The sequence below is a fragment of the Aulonocara sp. 'chitande type north' Nkhata Bay genome, linkage group LG13, assembly GCF_057382095.1.
Source record: "Aulonocara sp. 'chitande type north' Nkhata Bay isolate Kocher_YH1m ecotype deep benthic linkage group LG13, A_spYH_male_GT1.1, whole genome shotgun sequence".
Lineage (NCBI taxonomy): Eukaryota > Metazoa > Chordata > Actinopteri > Cichliformes > Cichlidae > Aulonocara > Aulonocara sp. 'chitande type north' Nkhata Bay.
The window spans coordinates 5,321,820-5,340,218 of NC_141356.1; the positions used below are offsets into that span (position 1 = coordinate 5,321,820).

General features: G+C 41.5%; 1 protein-coding gene across 3 annotated transcripts in view; it reads right to left on the bottom strand.

Annotated features, from left to right (window-relative positions):
* ttc7a (tetratricopeptide repeat domain 7A) overlaps positions 1–18,399 on the bottom strand; it is a 69,090-nt gene that overhangs the window by 12,312 nt on the left and 38,379 nt on the right. For all 3 annotated transcript variants that reach the window (XM_086258364.1, XM_086258363.1, XM_086258365.1), the window contains 3 exons: positions 16,246–16,358; positions 15,579–15,713; positions 11,884–12,086 (listed from right to left, as the gene is read on the bottom strand). In XM_086258364.1, coding sequence (XP_086114490.1) covers positions 11,884–12,086; positions 15,579–15,713; positions 16,246–16,358 — 451 coding nt within the window. The remainder of the gene's footprint in view (positions 1–11,883; positions 12,087–15,578; positions 15,714–16,245; positions 16,359–18,399) is intronic.

Genomic DNA, 18,399 nt, shown 5'->3' on the forward strand with positions numbered 1-18,399 from the left:
GGGAGGTAACTTGTTGCCAAATAATTGCAGTCTGACTCAGACTGACTGGAAACACATTTTTGAAATAATTGCTATTTCATTCATACATTTAGACAAATTGTCAACGCATTGGCATCAATCTGAGTTAATTGGAGACAATGAGTGCAACTCAGCTGTCATGCATCTCTTTGCTGGTTTCTGACTTTTTGCAAATCTCATATTTCACCCTGAAGTTAAATCACTGTCATTTTTCTTTTTTAAGTTTTAAAATTAAGTTTAAATTCTGAATTTAAGTTTTAAATCTCTGAAGTCATAACCTATTAGATATGCAATTTCTGCCAATTTATCACAGTGAATCACTGTTTTATCCTAAACAGGTAACAGCTCTCATTTGATTGCAGACCGGTAGCAGACTGATAGTAGACTGACATCATATTTTATCTTCATCTTGACACACCAAACATGCTTTGAAGATGCCAACTGGCTGCAATTATTTACAAACCTGGTCCCCATCTTTGAAGCAAGCATTACAAAGCCAACAAGATCACATGGCCATTGTACTTGCTCGCAGGGGTTTTGGTTGCACCGTAGTCTCCAACAACTATATTCCCCAGTGTGACTGTTCACTACTGACCAGACAAGATTTTAAGAAAGCATTTTGCAACATCTTCTTTGGCAATGAATGCACAGATATGAGACTGAAATTAATGTCCTTGGAAGGAAAGCAAATGCATGTTTATGAAACTACTAAACTGAGAAATAATTTTAGAGAAAGAAGAAGAGGACAGATTCTTGCTGAATTATTACAAGAAGAGAAATCCAGACACAGGACATCCACTAATCAAAGGGCCGACACTCCTGCTGTCCACTTGTCTGAGGAAAACACAGTGAAAAATGCTGACGGTTAAGCCATTGTTGCCCAGTGTCATTGGTGTGCATGTGTGTGTGTGTCTGTCTTTGGATCAAATTTGATTAGAAATTCAGCCAGTACAAATAATATATTGTGAGTGAGTGGGAGAGAGAACAAACAAATTCAAAAGCATTTCAATTGCCATCAAATGTTTCTGGCATTACGTGGAGAAAACTGGTATCTAATAGTTGGTCTTTAATTACTCCCAGCCATCTGTCTCCAGTTTTACCTAAAGCTGATCTCAGTGAGCTTGGCAGCACAGGTTTGTTTCTTTTCATGCCGTTTAAGCACAACCGAACTGAGCTGAGCCAAACTCTACGAGTGGGCACTGGTGTTTTCATCAGTCTTTCAAGCCAATTTTTTTAAGCAAACTTTTGAAATGCTTCAAACTACAAACAACATTTAATTAAGTGAACGTCCTTCGACTAGACTGAAGAGAAGGGGAAAAAAAAAGGCTTCCTGGATGTCGCAAACAAGCACAACCAACAGAGATTTGATTATAGAATTGATTAGCATTGGGGAAATGAGTTCTTGTTCTTTGGTGTCAGCATTATTATATTATTCATATTCCATACAGTACAAAGACAAAAAGAGGTTTTTGTAATACTCTAGCATACCAACCGCAGCTAAGCAGGCTCCCCGGAGATTTATTAAGAATAATATTCATTCGATAACTTCTTCATTACCAAAAACTTTTTCTGCCTCAATTGTCCGTAGTCATCGTAGTTTGCATACAAAGTACTTGGATACAACGCAGCCTAACTCTTAAGCCAAACATAGATTAAAAAGGTTTGTGAAGGCAGAATAATGGTCACATACTTAAAGGGCATAAACACAAAATCATTTTGGGATAAGATGATCATATGAATATTTTCACAGTTTTAAAAAAAGGAATAAAAAAATTAACGTCTTTGAGACAGCGGAGAGACAGATGAACTCTAAATTTGGATTTTCAATCTGCTGTTGTCAGCCGTGCCGCCTACAGAGCTGTGACTGTCCAGACAATCCAGGAAATTAGAAGTTAAGGTACAAGTGGCTATATAGACCTGATCTAGAGAGAATTAAATGATCCTACAGTTTGGTATAGCACTCAAAACCATCTGCTGATCTATACACATCAACTACACACGAACAAGTCATGGCATAATACCCTCGCATTCAACCAAGACGAGAGACTTTACTTGAACTTTTAATCAGTCAAGTCTGGACGGGCAGGTATGGGCACAGTGAGCCAAGATTATTGTATTTACTAGAGATGGCACGATACCACTTTTTTATGTCCGATACCGATATCATAAATTTGGATATCTGCCGATACCGATATGAATCCGATATAGTGTTTTTTAATCAACAAAACTGTTTTTTTAAATATCTTGCTGCATTTTGTATAAGTTCATACTCAAGTTTAAAACAACAACTACACTAAAGCTATTCTGTTATACCTGTATGCAAAAAAAAAAATTTCATAGTTCAGCAATACTGATCAATCTAATAAACTTAAACCTGCACCATCCTCCCTATTCTGGTATTTTAAAGAGTACTTAGCATAAATATTAAGCAACCTAACTAATAGGGTTCCAACTCCCAGCAACAACAAAAATAAATAAATAAAAAATAGGGAACCACCCCTCACGCTCCACCTCATGATGCTTAATCAACGTAATCAACCTTAATTTGATGCAGTGTGAAAAAAAAATGCACAGAAATCAATTATTTTTCAAGAAATATTAAATAGATTCAACATCTTTCTTCAACAAAATTGCAGACTGCACAGATGGTACTTTCCCAAAGGAAAAAGTACTATAGCTTACTAGGGTATATATATTAGACTTAATAGTCACTATATACAGTAATGGACTTCTATTCATTTTACATCAAATTAAAACTTTGGGTGTCAGATAATTATTTATTAAAAGCTAGACATTTTAAATGAGAATAAGAAAGAAAAGTATGTCTTTGTGCCCCCTTTTCCCAGTTAATGCCCTATCGGCCCCCCTGGCTAAACTTTGCTAGATCCGCCCCTGCACAGTTACCAGCGTCAGCTACGTAGAAAAAGATCCTCGAGTAGAAAGTAAGATTAAATAAATTCTAACAACAGCTGATCAAGCTTAAACGTGCTGCTGTTGTTCAGCCGCTGGTTTCCTCTTTCTGGTGCAAAGTGGGCCAAAAACAAACCAGAGAAACGGACTCGCGACAGAAAAGCCGATCAGCTGATCATTAAGCAGTTTCATGATTGAAGTAGCAGCCAGAAGAGGCAGTCGCTTGTTAAGCTTAACGCAGGAATGCTTTACATTCAAAGATGGACTTACACACTTGCTTTACTTCTCTCGGGGATAACTTTGTCGGAGATGAAATGCCGGGTTGCTAGCGAAGCTCCACATGCTATCCAGACCACCGACAGGTCCCGCATGCCACAGCCGCTCTATCACGTGATGCATACTGCTCGACGTGCTAACGTTCTGAGGTGAGTTACGGCGTGTTGCAAGTTTTGTGAGGTGCTTTCGTGATATTTAATGGATCGGATTACATTTTTTATTTTTCTCCGATATCCAATCCAGTAATTTAGGTCAGTATCGGACCGATACCGATACATAATATCAGATCAGTCCATCTCTAGTATTTACCTCTGCTATGTTGGCTTGACCTGTCTTTGACTGCTATTGGATTAATATTAAGTAGTGCTGTCAGCATTAATCTTGTTGAAATGACGTTAACGCCATAACTGCATCAACGCGGATAATCTCTGTTAGCGAGTTAACGCGTATCGCCCCGTGCATGGGGCTGCATGGCACTAACGCGTTAACGAGCTAACCGCGTTAACGAGCTAACCGCGCTAAAGCGTTGACGCCGTGCAGCCCTCGCACGCGGCAATCCGCGTTAACGAGCTAACGGAGATTTGCCGCGATAATGCGGTTATGGCGTTAATATCATTTTAACTAGATTAACGCTGACAGCAGTAATATTAAGTTTACTGTTTCTTCCATTGACAGCTCAGTATTTTGGGAGGCAAGTTGAAGCAGCTTTTCGAGGTTGTTAGACGTACCGCCATTCTTCAGTGTTTATTTCATAGAGCAAAAGTAAAGCAGAAGAGGAGCTTTGAGTTGTGGAAACGTATGTTGATTGATGAGATGGTGAATGTAGTGTGTGCACCTATCATTAGAAAATATATTAATGCTGGTATGCAAGAGCTCTTAATGTTACCCTTAAAAAAACCAAACAAACAAACAGTAAATAAACACCAAGAACAATACGTGGAGAAATGAACCGAAGGCAGAGTCCAGATGTGTGGAGAACTATGACTTCAGTGAAATATGAAACTCTTTATACAGATCCCATCAGCTTGCTCAGAGTCATCCACCACTTGGCAAACCAACGTAGAATGAACATGTACAGCTTCAAACGTCCAAAACAGGGGGTGACATTGTGTTGCCAACTGCTGGCCAGCCATTATATCTCTTTATATTTTGAAGGCATTGGGTACTAAAGGGTTAGAAGGTATCTAGTCCCACTAGGACCTCCACAGTGGGTTCTTAACCCCCGGCTGTCTCGAGATACTTTAACCTTTAATACAACATACAGTGCGATAATTAGGGAACTTTTCAACGGCGATACCTGACAGAGGTGCAAATGTCTAGTTGGATCGGACGCAAGATGGTCTTTAACTTCCCAGCTCACTACAGTCTATTCGATGTGAGATTGTGCTGTTGTGCAAAAAGTGCGCCAATACTCTCCTAGAGGTGCTTCCTGCACCCTCTATCCAGGCACCTTCCTGTAGTGCAAAATCTGAGCTGGACTATTTTCTGTTGTGCTTTGAGTGTCTGACAGGACACTCAAGAAACTGTCAAAAGTCCCGATGCTCTTATCTAAACCTAACAGTATAACTTATTTCACACAAGTATTCCTTGAACTGAGAACTGTAGAAAATATTCTGACTCAAGGTTGCCAAAAGGTTCATGTGTGTCATGATAATCTACATACCGACTGGCTGTGATTTTATATTCAGCATTCAAGTAGTTGAGCGGTAATATTCCTGTTCCTAGCTCTCAAACAGAAAGGGAATAAGCAAGTTTTGGTAGAGGTGTTCCTCAAAGTGTACAAAAGGCCTGCTGTCCCATCCTGATCTGTTTGGCATCGCTGGTTAATTTGGATGTCCAGGAGAATTTAGTACATAACACACACTCCTACCGAGATTAAAACATTTTAATTAATTACTTTCACTTTTGTTGGGGTGATATGACCACACAAATCTTCACGCACCTGGATGGCATGTTTGTGTGTGTTTGTTTGGGGAAAAAGCAGCACATACAGTGTGGCTACGGTTGACTCCTTCAAGTACATTCTCACCTTACAGCACATTACATCGCCTATATAAATATATACTGGAACAAAGACCGACGCACAAACTTGCACGAACACACGTACCGACTTGGAAAGAGGAAAAGAATGAAGGACAGAGTTGATACTGGAGTCTCAGAAGTAAGGAAAAGAAAGAAAGAGAGGAAGGAAAGAAGTGTGAGTGAGCAAGAACGAGCTAAACTGAGAACAATGAACAGAGAGGGGGGGGGGGAGGGGAAAAAAAGGAGAGGCGTCAAAGAAAAAGGAAAAAATAAGTGAGCCCAGATGAGCCATACATAGCAACGGAGGCACCAGCCAACTCCCAATCGTCTTTCTTTTTGCACCCCTCCCCGCATCCACCACCAACCATCAACTCACCCACCCCATCTTCTCACTCTCTCACATACAGTCAGTCTCTCTCTCTCCCTCTCTCTCCATGGTTATCAGAGGTCGTGCTCAATAGAATAAATTTCCCTGGTTGCTAGGCAATCCCATAAAGCGGCGAGAACGAGCAAAGTGATATAAATAATGTATTTGCATTATCTAATCAGCTGACAACCACCCCCTCCCACACGCAGAGAGGAGAGAGAGTGCGAGCGAGTGAGACAGGCATGGGGGGGCATTTGATAATTGGAACGCGATTAATTCATTGAGCGCAAAGCCTTCGTCCTTGAGAGTATGCATGCATATGTGAAGCTGTGTACAAATATGGGTTCGTTGGAGAGGGCCGAAAGTAAAGCGTGCGTTTGTGTGCGGCTGACTCAGAGCAGGCTCCACTACAGAGCAGGAGAGATGAGATGTGGAGGATGATGGGAGTGGGTCAGATTCATTGCATACCGCGCCGGAAGCAAGGCTGGGCCATGTTTCAGGATCAGCTAACTGTCAGAACACAAACACACACGCGCACATGCCACACATACGCACAAGTCGACCAAATGCTTACCATAATGAGGTTAACAGCACAAACAGACAAATGTGTAATAGCTACTCCCATGATAGACAAACGTAATGCATGCTCAGTTGTAGCCAGTGGACTGCAGCGATCGAGAAATTAAACTGAAAATCCTGGTCTCACACACACACACACACTTGCACACTTACAAACACCATACTATAGTCATATACTGGTTTCCCTCACTACCGCACCCTCCATCCATCCAAAAATACTCCAAAACCAGCAGCTGACCAGAGCAGTGAGTCACCGTCTGATGGCTTCGTTTCTTTCCCTCTCTTACAGAGAAACCATGTGGACACAGCTGATGCTAACATGAAGTGCAGTGAGTAAAGAAGTGTGCGGGTGAATAAGGGAAGATGGTAGCCACATTGCATGGGTTGGTGAGCTTCTGCATCGATTCCAGTAATGGGTTTCTCTTACTCACATTTCCCTTTCCCCGTCTAACATGGGTAGAGTGGAAAATCTACACGATGCTGTGTTATAAAGGACTCATGTCAAAGAAAATGTCTTAGAACTTTGAAAAACTTTGGTGGCTTTTGGATAATTCGGCTAATCAGACATAATCACCTTTCAATTCTGGTTTAATGCGCAGGCATGTGGATTGGGCCTGACGCTCTTAGCTAAATCTAACAGTATAACTTTTTTTCACAAAAGTATTCCTTGAAGAGGAAATGTGATTTCAAATGGAACATCAGACTCACAAAGCCTTGCTGTAGGATTCAATTAGGCAGGACAAGAACCCACCATGGAAACCTCACAGGCTGTTAGGAGACTTAGACCTTTCTCTGCTCCTGGTTCTGCTGGAGGTTTCTTCCTTTTTAAAAAAAGCTTTTCCTTCCCCTTGTCTCCAAAGTGCTCGCTCACAGAGGGTCGTCTGATTATTTTCCCTGTATTATTGTAGGGTCTTTACCTTAAAATGTAAAGGCTCTTGGGGCAACTGTTGTTGTGATTTGGCTTTATATCTATAAAACTGAACTAAACTGAACTGTATCGAAGCTAACAGTTTAATGTCAGTGACTTTTGAAATGAAAATTATTCAGACAACGCCTGCAGCATTTCAAGAAGACTGCTGAATGGTGACACTAGCTTCTGAGCTTTGTCACACTTTTTAACTTAAAAAACAGACTATAGCTTACAAAATTAACATCATGTTGTTTTAAATAAGACGTGAAACTAGCAAGGAAGCATTTACTGAGAGGATAGATCGAGTCAGCAGCCGTTTTTCTGTTGACTTCTAAACATACACTGCTTCTTGCAATCCGATGAGTCTCCCCCAACTGGATGTAAGAAACATTACACGTTTAAGGTAGTTATGCACTGGCTTCACTCCTAAATCTGGAAGCAACGTATCTTTTACAGTTTATATGCAGCTTAAATGACTTTAAGAAAGGCCCCCGATCTTCTAGTGAAAGCAATGTACAGTGCAGTACACACTGAGCACGCATGATAAGCCCACGGAAACCACTTGTAAACAGGCTCCGAATGAAATTGCATTTCCACAATAAATATCAGATCACATTAACTGTTGAGCCACAGAAAGGTGACATCTTTAAAGTATAGTTACCATGAAAACATCTTAAGGACATTCATGGAAAGTACAGTAGGTACTTTTGCAGAATAATAACTGAGGTGTAAGAATATCTACCAAGAATATCTTAAGAATTCCCCTTAAGGCACAGCAGAAAATGGGCCACTGGCACACAAAATGTCCACAGCAGATACTGTGTAAAAATAAATGGATGAACGCAGAGCCGCACAGCACCACAGAGTAACTGTAGGCTCATTTCTGGCCGGCTGATGCAAGTCACAAATATGGGCGAAGCTCCAAATAAAATGTCCCACACATTGTCCCACAGGCTCCATAACAATGCAAGAATGCAGTTATTTACTGCAAGCCTCCATTAGCATGCCTAACATAGTATAGTCCATAAACTTTAGTGTTCTACAAGCAGAATTTTTGAATTTGGGTCAATTTGTGTCTATTACAATGTGTGCCTCTGTCCAAGTGTACACATATAGTTTACTTAAAAAAAGCAAGCCCAAGTAGTCCACATGTGCTCCAAATCCGTGGAGGAAGGCTGGCATACACAAACACAGTCATGCCTAAACACATGCACATGCGTACACGTACTCAAACACTCAGACTGAGAACACATCTGTCCTGTAAGAGACCCAGAGACGGACGCTGCCAGCTGGCTTTGTTTCAACTTCTCACCCCCTGGGATTGGTTCTCCCACAGGCCAAATATGGAAGAGAAGCGTACCTCTGTCTAACCCAGTGGGACTGCACTTCTACGCACACAGACACACGCACATGCATCCAAAAGTGCGCTGCAGGAGCAAAAGCACTAGCCTTATGTGGTCACAAGAAGGCTAAAGTGATATCAGCCAGCACATCTCCGGTCACTATGGAGACCGCAGTCATTGTGTGTGAGTGTGTGTGTGTGAGTGTCGAGTGCTGCGTTTGGATTTGAGGAATATCCCTCTCTGGTTCGTTCACTGTGACAACAGAGTCAGTTCAAAGGTCAGAAGAGCTGTGGTTAATCCTGTGGATCATCTGGAAGACAGACTGAGAGAGCGAGAGAGAAGCGAGGGAGTGGGTGGAAGTGGGCGAGAGAGGATCTTTACAGTGCGGCAGTGAGAGAGAAAGAGGATCTGCTGGGATGAAAGAAATGTGGGGGAGTGATCAGGAAAGAGAGAGTGAGTCTTTAAGCGCTATTTTTCATTTGCTGGTGATGGAGCGAAATTTGTTTGCTTCTATTTTCTGAAATTTCAGGTTTGCCTGCAACAAATTGGCACGTCTCAGAGGACGACAGCAACGCACTGCGATAAACAGGACTGAACCACTCAGAGTTCTGACAATGACACAGTACAGCACGCCACAGAGGAGAGAAAGACTACACGATTACAGTATGAACAGTATGAGGCAGTATAAGTGTACTATACTTATAACAGTGTAAGTACTATTAGAAGCACATGGCAAACTTTAAAAAATGCGCTTAAACAAGAAAATTCCAAATTAACTTGCAGTACAACTAAGTTTCTGAGGCTAATATAATCTACAGCCGTTTGAAACATGAGGGATTTGTTTTGCTTCTAAAAGAGCAAAGAAGCTACCATTGCTAATATTAGCAGCTAATAAGCATCTGTTACAATTATAGCCTTTATGATAAAGGCAACATCACCCACTGGTTTGCTGTCCTGCTGTGAAGCTTCAAGCTGTGCCTATGAGACCATAAACTCGTCAGAAAAGTGTTCTGAGGTCATAGATGAAGCTGAGGGCTGCTTTCACACAGATTCCTTCTTAGGTTTTGCAGACGCATAACCTTTAACCACGTGACGTTACTCTTCCACCATTTCTGACGTGTGACAATCAACTATTTAAGCTCAAATGAAAAGAAAAAGCCAATCATACTGGCCTACAGACCAGCCCGTTGTCACTCCAGAGGCGAACGCAAAACCTTCTGCGTTTTTATGCTACACGCCTGGTTATGGATGAAATCCAGTAGAATGACTCTACTCGTTCCAGCCATGTATTCCAGCCCTGACCCTAACCTTATCCCTAACGTTAACCAGAACTTTAATGACATTAGATAGTGTTTTACAAAGCGATTTAAGTAAAATGAACAAGCATGTGTAGATTCATTCCAAACGGTTCTCATGTTTCCTCATTTTTCCGATCTCGTAATATAGGGACATGTTGGGTGCCCGGAAGCGTAACATATCGACGATTTGTCACCTAGCGTAAAATGTTACACTTTGGGAGTGAGAACATGTACAGACAGGTCCACGAGTATGTGGCAAGCACCCATCACAAGGGGAAAATTCCTTGAATGATTGCAAGTGGTTGCTGCAGGTTGATGGGAGTCGCTAGGAAGTCACATAATCATAGAGATGGAAAGTGTTCCTCCTGGCAACCATCTGTCACTAGGGAGAAATGTGTGTTCCTGCATGGGTTGGTGAAAACATCCTCGTTATTGCTTTGCTTGCTAACATAATGCAGTGGTTGTAGTTTGAATGGAAGCAAAGTCCTTGTCTACAAACACAGCTACTCTCCGAGCTCTAAGGAAACTGTGAAAAGTGCAAAACAAACAGGAAATGGAGACTGTTCACCAGTCGTGTTTAAGAAGTAAAACTCCTTAAACATGACTGTATCTGTGGAGCAAAACTTTTACTTTGAAAGTGAACCTTCTCCATTTCTGATTTGTGCCACACTTTTTTAAGTTGTACTACCACTCGCCTAGTAGTTTGCAAGATTTTGCAGACAAACGCCAACTGTAGCAATCTGTTAGCAACCAAAGCAATCACTGTAGGGTTTTTTGTTTTGTTTTTTTGGTGGAGCACCTTCTTTAAATCCGATTTCACCCAGTGAGAGCCAGCAACCTCTAGGAACCACTGCCAACCAGTCGGGCAAATGCACATTCTTCTCTATCAGCCAGTGATTGTACCACATCCAGCACGGCAGACAGCTCTCATGCAATGTGCAAATCGCACCCTGTGAGAAACCACAACAGAATCTGTCTTCATTTTTGCATTCAGAGCAGTCGCCGCCTGCTGGTTTGCAGGTTTAAAGTAAATCCGCAGCCGCTTCATTTTATGTACACTATACTGGCAAAAGTATTCACTGGTCTGCATTCACACACATATGAGCTTGAGTGACGTCACATTCATAATCTATAGAGTTTAAAATGATGTCGAAATGTGATATAACAGCTTAATCTGGGAAGGCTTTATTGAAGTTTTTGACCGTTCTCCCAGAAGCACATTGATGAGGTCAGCCAGTGGATGTGACTGGAAAACAAGAATTCAATGATTTGGAAGGGTGAGTGATTACTTTTGTTAATACAGTGTATAGGTTATAGTTTAATACAGTAACTGAATATAAAAGTGCTAAGAGCTCAAATTCATCTGTGTCTTGAGTGCTGTCTTTAGTTGTTTGATCAGATGGATTAAAATCTATATAATAACTCAAAAAATTGTTTAAATATCAAATTAAAAATGTGTGCGCACACTGCCATGTTGCTACTGTGTATATAAGAACATGTGACCACAGTGGGACATGGTTTAGTCTGACTGACAAAAGTCCCCTGAAATGTACTTTTATCTACACGTATTGCTGTTGTTGTTGCGAGGAAAGCCTTTTCCTACTCTCTGGGAGGCGTGTTTATGAAGGCTGAAGGCAGCTGATGCAATTTAATTGTGACGTAATTTAACTTGGTGAATTTGAGAAAACTTTTAACTTCATTAAACAGCCCTACACTGTCTGAGTCAGAGCGTGTGAGCTAATCCACAGCAAGTCCAAATGTAAAAGATCTCGCGTGAAGTACACTTTTATATAACTTTGCTCAGTCAACTAGAAGTACTGCAAATACTTCATTAATATGTGTGTATATGTGTGTGTGTGTGTGTGTGTGTGTGTGTGTGTGTGTGTGTGTGTGTGTGTGTGTGTGTGTGTGTGTTTTTAGCAGACATCAAATAAGTGTTTGCACATGTTCCGCTTGCATATTACGTCAGTTTTGATTGAATTTTTAATTTACTAAATTATAGCATTTAAACATGTCACTGTAGCCAATCATGTGTTTGTGTGCATGTGTGTGAGAGAGGATACTGAACACCATGTTTGCATGTGTGACACTTGAAAGAGCAGAGCGTTACATAAGTTCTAACTTAATTTTGCAGCCTCTAAAGCATCCGCTATCTCTCACCGTGTGCACCAGTATCCGTTCTCCTGTAGGATGCATGGCCAGGGCCTCGTCATACAGGCCTTTGGCTTCGTCCAGGTGGCCCCGGAGCTCGGCCAGGCGGCCCCGCTGCAGCAGCACAGAGTGAGAGTTGGGGAAGAGCGAACTGGCCTCGGCTATACAGAACTGAGCCTCCTTAAGCCGACTGTCTGCCATGAACAGCTCTCCTGCAGGATGACACGGAGAGAGAAGTAAAGAAAGGAGGTGAAAAGGTCAAGAGAGGAAAAGAGGTGGAGGGGGGAAAGAAAAAGGACAGAATGACAGAGGAGGGAAAACAATAAAAGAAAGGAAGTGATGAAGCAAAGATGGAGAGCCAGAGAAAGAAAAAGAGGAGAATAAGAGTATTAATGCCCTGAGTAACCCTGTGACAGTAACTGTGATGAACTTTGCTGTGAGTTCAGCAGCATCATGTAAAAATAATATCTGTGCAGTGCTCAAATACTACACACAACCACACACACACACACACACAAACACACACGCAAACCATGAAAGTGCGAGTCGGAGCGATGTAGTGGCTGAAAGTCATGAAGCTGTTGCCTAATATGGCCATCACATATTAAAGCTGCCTGCCTCCTTTCTTTGCTGCTGGGAAGATGAGGACAAACCCCACACACAAATGTTTACACACACACAAAGTCAGAATCACGCCCACAAGCACTTTACTCTCCAATAAGACCTCAAAAATAAGAGCTGCCCACAGGACCTGCCCCCTCAGCTGGAGCAGACCAATGTGCGGACCGGATGCTTCAGCGAGACCTGTCAATCATTTACGTGAGAGGACATTGGGTCAACAGGCAGAGAAACCCTGAGAAGGAAACCCTTCAGCTCTAAAACACTGACAGCATTGTGCGCACGTGTTACAGAGAGGGCTGTTGTGCAAATACATCGAGAGAGCCGTCTGCTCCCGAGTGCAGAGAACCCATGTGTGTGTTTGGTAGCGGATGTTTTGTTTGTTTACCTGTGTCTCAGAGATGCACAGATGGGAAATACTTAGTGCACGCATGCTACCTCTGCGAGATGAGAAAACAAAAAAATGGAAGAAAAAAAACAAAAACCCTTTTCAGCTGCCTCAGGGTTCCTTTTCATGGCTTCATTTTGGGGAAAAAGGTTTCAGTGAGCGATTATGTAAGACTTTCTCCTGCTGCTCATAGGAAAAAACTGTTAGATCAGTGCCTGCATGCACAGAGAATATTTATATGTTTAGAGCTAAGTATGTGAGTCTCGCATACTGCTAAATGTATTCCTTTTAAAGAGCCGTGTGTGTGTGTGCGCGTTTTTCTGTTAGGCCAAAGAGAATGTAAGATAAGAAGAGGAAGTGACCGATGAGAAGAGGAATGCTATGAAAGAATGAAGGGGGGGGGGATTGGTGTCCAGCCTTGAGCCAGGGGCCACACCCTTGGTTTCTCTCACACACACACTGCTCTCAGCAGATGAATAGCAGAGGCTCAGAGGTTACACATAGAAAATAACCTTCAGATTACACAAAGCCACGGGGGACGTGACCGCTTGGCTCCATTCAACCCCTCTTGTGTCGTAAAGCATCGAATACAGCAAAGGCATCTTCGCTGTGTGCATTTCCATTCTTGCCTCTCATGGCTCATCCACTCAAGCCAAGTGCAACAGATCCTCGGCCTTCATTCCCTGCTCATGCTCTGCTCTTTTATGTGAACTTCCTCAGGTAGTGGCAGTGGCCAAATGTATTTAAGCACTGAGACACGTCAGTGTCAACTATTCAGCTATTTCATTTTAAACACCAACAAGCCTGCAAATAGATATTCTCTTCCAAAAATCTGCTATACTGTAACGCTGCGTTCTCCAGGGTTTCGCATGTAGCAAAATTAATATTCTCTGAGAATTTCAGTGACTGTTGTGCCCGAAACAAAAACGCACGCTCACAATGAACCGAACGCACAAACAGTGTCTCACTCCCTTGAGCGACTGAAACTCATCTGAGCTGATAAACAGGTCAGCAAGGCGTTGGAAGACAGCGAGGCTGCACAGCTTTCATTCACTGCAACATCGCACATTCATTAAAAGGTGCCAGCGGAGATTGTATTTGTATTTACTGTAGGGTTACCTGGATTTCTTTGGTGAGGGCATCACTGACACATAGTCGAATGTTTCAATAGCTATTGAGGCAATTACTGTAAAGACACATTTGCATCTGGTGTCTGAGTGAGTTAACTCAGTTGCCATTTCCAGTTACTTCCTGTTTTATTTTGAAAAGTATGCCCTGTTGTGGTATCAGGTACTGGTACTGCTCTGTGACATCACCAGAAAGACCTACGCACAGTGCTTAGATAACTTCTTAGACTGCCACACACTGTATGATTTATGCCACAAGCTGCTCTAAATTAACAGAGCATCATGGACAATTATTTATAACACTACATTATGTGAACTACAACTCAAATGCTCCTTTTACAGTGTATAGTAGCATAAAGGAACTAAAATCTCCACACGTTCGACGTGGATGTGATCGCTCTCTGTTGTCAATATCATGTACAGAAAGCGAGGCAGATCTATGACATTGGTCGAAGTTCACTGAAAGGACTACCACAGAATTTTTTATGGTTGCCACAGGATGAAGACTACTTACTTTGAAGGTCCCCTAATATTTGCCTCAGCATGAAGTCAACAATGTAAGTTTTAGGTTTTCAATAACTATCAAACAGTTTACCAGTAATTTGCTTCAGTCATTCATTTTGCTTAAAAGCCCCTTTTCCATTAGTACCCACTCGGATTGACTCGGCACGGTTCACTACGGTTTAAGGGTGTTCCATTAGATAACAGTACCTGGTACCAGATACTAAAATAGTACCTGCTCGGCCGGGGTTATAAGCGATCTGAGCAGGTACTAAAATGTGACATCATCAGACTGCATGCCAACAATTGGCTGGTCGGGGAATCACTCAGTGAGCCATGAGAGCGTCTCCTTCACGAAAATCAAAACCACCAACAACGCCGTGGTCCCCGAGTCTGACGAAAAGCTACAGACCAACCAGCAGGTATACTGTTGCGTCGACATCCACCTTTGTTTAAGCGTTCGTGGATCATGCTAATTACGTCACGGGACACTCGGACACATTACTATAACAACAACCACTCTCATTGGGTGAGTAGGTACTAATGGAAAAGGGGCTTTAGTGACTCGAGTCACAATCTTTTTGCAATCTTTTTACATGAACTGCAGACTGGCTTTAGTGCTTACTGATAAACATTAGCATGCCAGTATACTGAACCAGCAGTGTGAACAAGGTAATCTATCAGCTAACGTGTTAGCATGGTGTTTTAGCAGACGGGTGCTGCTCATGAAAACACTGTCATGCTTTGCTGAGCTGTGGCCTCGTTGTCTACTTCATAGCTTTTATTTAAAAAAAAAACTGGATGACTAAAATGGTTTCTTACTGTTGGGCTTCAGATCACTAGGATAAAACATTGAATCTGATTCATTTGTCCAGCAAAGTTAATGCAAGCTTTGTCTTTATTTCATTTTTAGTTCACCAGTAAGTTAAAGCTCATGGACCCCAACATGGTTTCACGATATGGGCTGACCTTGTATCTCGGATGAGGATGAAAAGAGGTTCAAATCCCAAAAGATCCCAACCACAATAATTCCTGAAATATCATTTTCATTCAAGTGTGCGCTCTCATACCAGCCTGCAGCCAAATGCGTTCCAGGATGGTCCAAATATAGGTGGGCCCATGGCGACGGGTAGAGCTGAGGTCTGACACCTCGGACAGAGCCGCTTCAAGACGGGATAGTGCAACTGACGAAGGACTCTGTGAACCTGAAGCAGGATCATAGGTAAGAAATGGGAGCTGTTAGTGCTGCAAATGTTTCCTCATCTTGCACATTAAACCAACTAAACACTAAAGTGGTGATTTACAACCTGAACAATGAATATGCATATGTTAGCATTGATGAGAAGCAGACAGAAACTGTGTTTTCTTCCGTAGAGAAAAAAAAGTAAAATATTTCAAAGCCAGTAACTATAATGTCCTGAATCCCTGAACACTAAATGTGCAGGTTGCAGATCCTGCTCTAAACACAGGTGTGAGTCACATCATTGATATTTAAACAGCACATCTGGTTTCCGGAACTGGGTTGCAGACAAGCAAACAGGGCTTTTAATCCAGAATAGGTCAAAAGCTGGGGGATTTAGACTGACCTACAAATTCACCTTTCTCACTGCTATTTACCCAAAGCCATAGAGAGAGCAGGATGTGTTTAACTTAAACTAATCAATTCGGCATGTTGCAATCCAAATATGCACAGTGACATGTCGTTTCTAAAAGATTTGAGCAAGCGAGAGAACAGACCAGTGGAGGTGTCCTGGAAGTCAGGCAGGATGAGGTGGATGGAGGGTTTCCTGCCGCTGGGGCTGACCTCTGTCCTCTCAGGCATCGGTATACTGCTGCTGTCATCTGTCTCGCTGTAACACATCAGAGAGGACATTCACATGTACTGTTTTTGTTTTTATCCGTGAGATTCCACCTGTGACTGAAATTAAAGATCAAGTCCATCTTAAATAAATTGGCTTTAATACACATAATTTGTGTATTACAGCTCGCTTGCTAATAATGAAAAGGAAAAGCAAAGGTGTGCGATAGCCAGGTCATCCTTCTGCTTTTAGCATTTTGCTATGCTAAAGGTTATGCTAAAGCTAAAAAGTATCAATGACTCACTTTTAACATGAAGGCAGCATAAAGGAAAAATAAGTCAGAGATAGATAGATAGATAGATAGATAGATAGATAGATAGATAGATATTCTTAAACATTTTGAAATGGCTAGGCTAGCTTAAATTACATTGTTCTGAAAAGTATTTGTCCATTTTTAAAAATACATATTTGTACAACATTTTTCCTTAATAAATGCAGTCTCAAAAATTGCACATTAAAGTTTATTAGCTTCCTCAGTTCTTTCCTCCTGCATCTTTTCTCTGTATCAAGTTAGAAGGAGAGGTCAAAGAAAAAAGCCAATGAAACATGAGCTAGCGAGCTAACTGTGTAGTAGAGCTGGGCGATAGAACGATAACGATATGTATTGCGAAATAAATTTTTCTCGATAGAAAAATTAAACTATTGCGATAGGCCTCACTGCTCTTGTCCTCTTAAAAAAAAGAAAAAAAAAAAGAACAGCCAATCCAAATTAAGTAGCGCAGAGCCGAACCAATCACAGCCGCAGCGTCACGTCACGTGACTTGTTACGTACAGCACAAGTGCCAAGCCGCACGTGTGTATTTGTTTGGGAAGCAGCCAGCCGCCGTGCCGCCTGGGTAATGGAGGAAAATGAGTGCGCCGACTAGAGAAAATCAACCGAGAGCGTGACTGAAGGTTACCGAAGAGAAAACAGATGATGGTTCCAATGCTGGAGAGATTGTCGAATGGAAGAGCCATAGAAGCTCCGTAGTGTGAAGGTATTTCGGCTATTTCAAGTCAAACAGAGTAGCGTGCACTGTAAATTGTGCTGAAAGCAAGTCTGGAAATACAATAAACCGGTGCATGCTCAGTCTCTGACTGGAAGCGCTAATTCGTCATTCGGCTTTTGTCAGACTAAAGTAACTGTTAAAACTGTTTGAAAAGCTAAGCTATACAACAAGGAGAGATTGAGAATTTCCTTTTAGTTCTCAGTTTATTTGATATTGACAAAAGTTAGTCAGTTTTGTCTGTTCTTCTGTAAAACAAACTAAGATTTATTTTTAGAATTAATATTTTGTTTCTAAGTGGAATTGACAATTTAGTCTGTTTCGTTTGTTTTATTTTGAAACTTAAACGCTTTAGCGGCTGCCTTTTGTGTAGTTTGCAATATTTGCCTTTATTTATCTGAAAAAGTCTCATGTTCCTTAATTACATCTACTCTGTTCAACTTATTATGGGAAATAAATATTTAAATCAAAACAAGCTGCTGATTATTTCACATTTTACTTGTGAGCAACGGCACATTTAAATCTTACAAATATAGTTATTTGGCTTATATCGTGATAGATATTGTTATCGCCTGAAATGAAAAAAACATATCGTGATATGAAAAAATCTCATATCGCCCAGCTCTACTGTGTAGCAACACTAATGCATGCTTCCATGCAGAGGTTCACAGTGTAACCAGTGTGATGTCGAGCATTATACTTGTTACTGTAGCAGAAACTGCACTTCCTGAAGTTCCAGCATGCCATTTATTCAAGAACCACTTGACTGAGCCATTAGTGAAGCCTCAGCTTTGTGGATGCATAGTAAATGCACAACATTCAGGGGGAAAAGATATTTGAAACCTTATTTCTGGAAAAAGTCATAAAATGTGAAGCCGTTTTTAATCAGATTCAAGTGGTGAGTCAGTAGATGTAGTTTTTTAAAACCTGGAGTTATTAAAATGAGCTTTATTCTAATTTAAATAGAGATTTCAAAAAAATACCTACTGGTGTTACCCACACACGTCTACAAGGAGTTTAGTGTGGAAGCTATGCCTGAGAGTCAG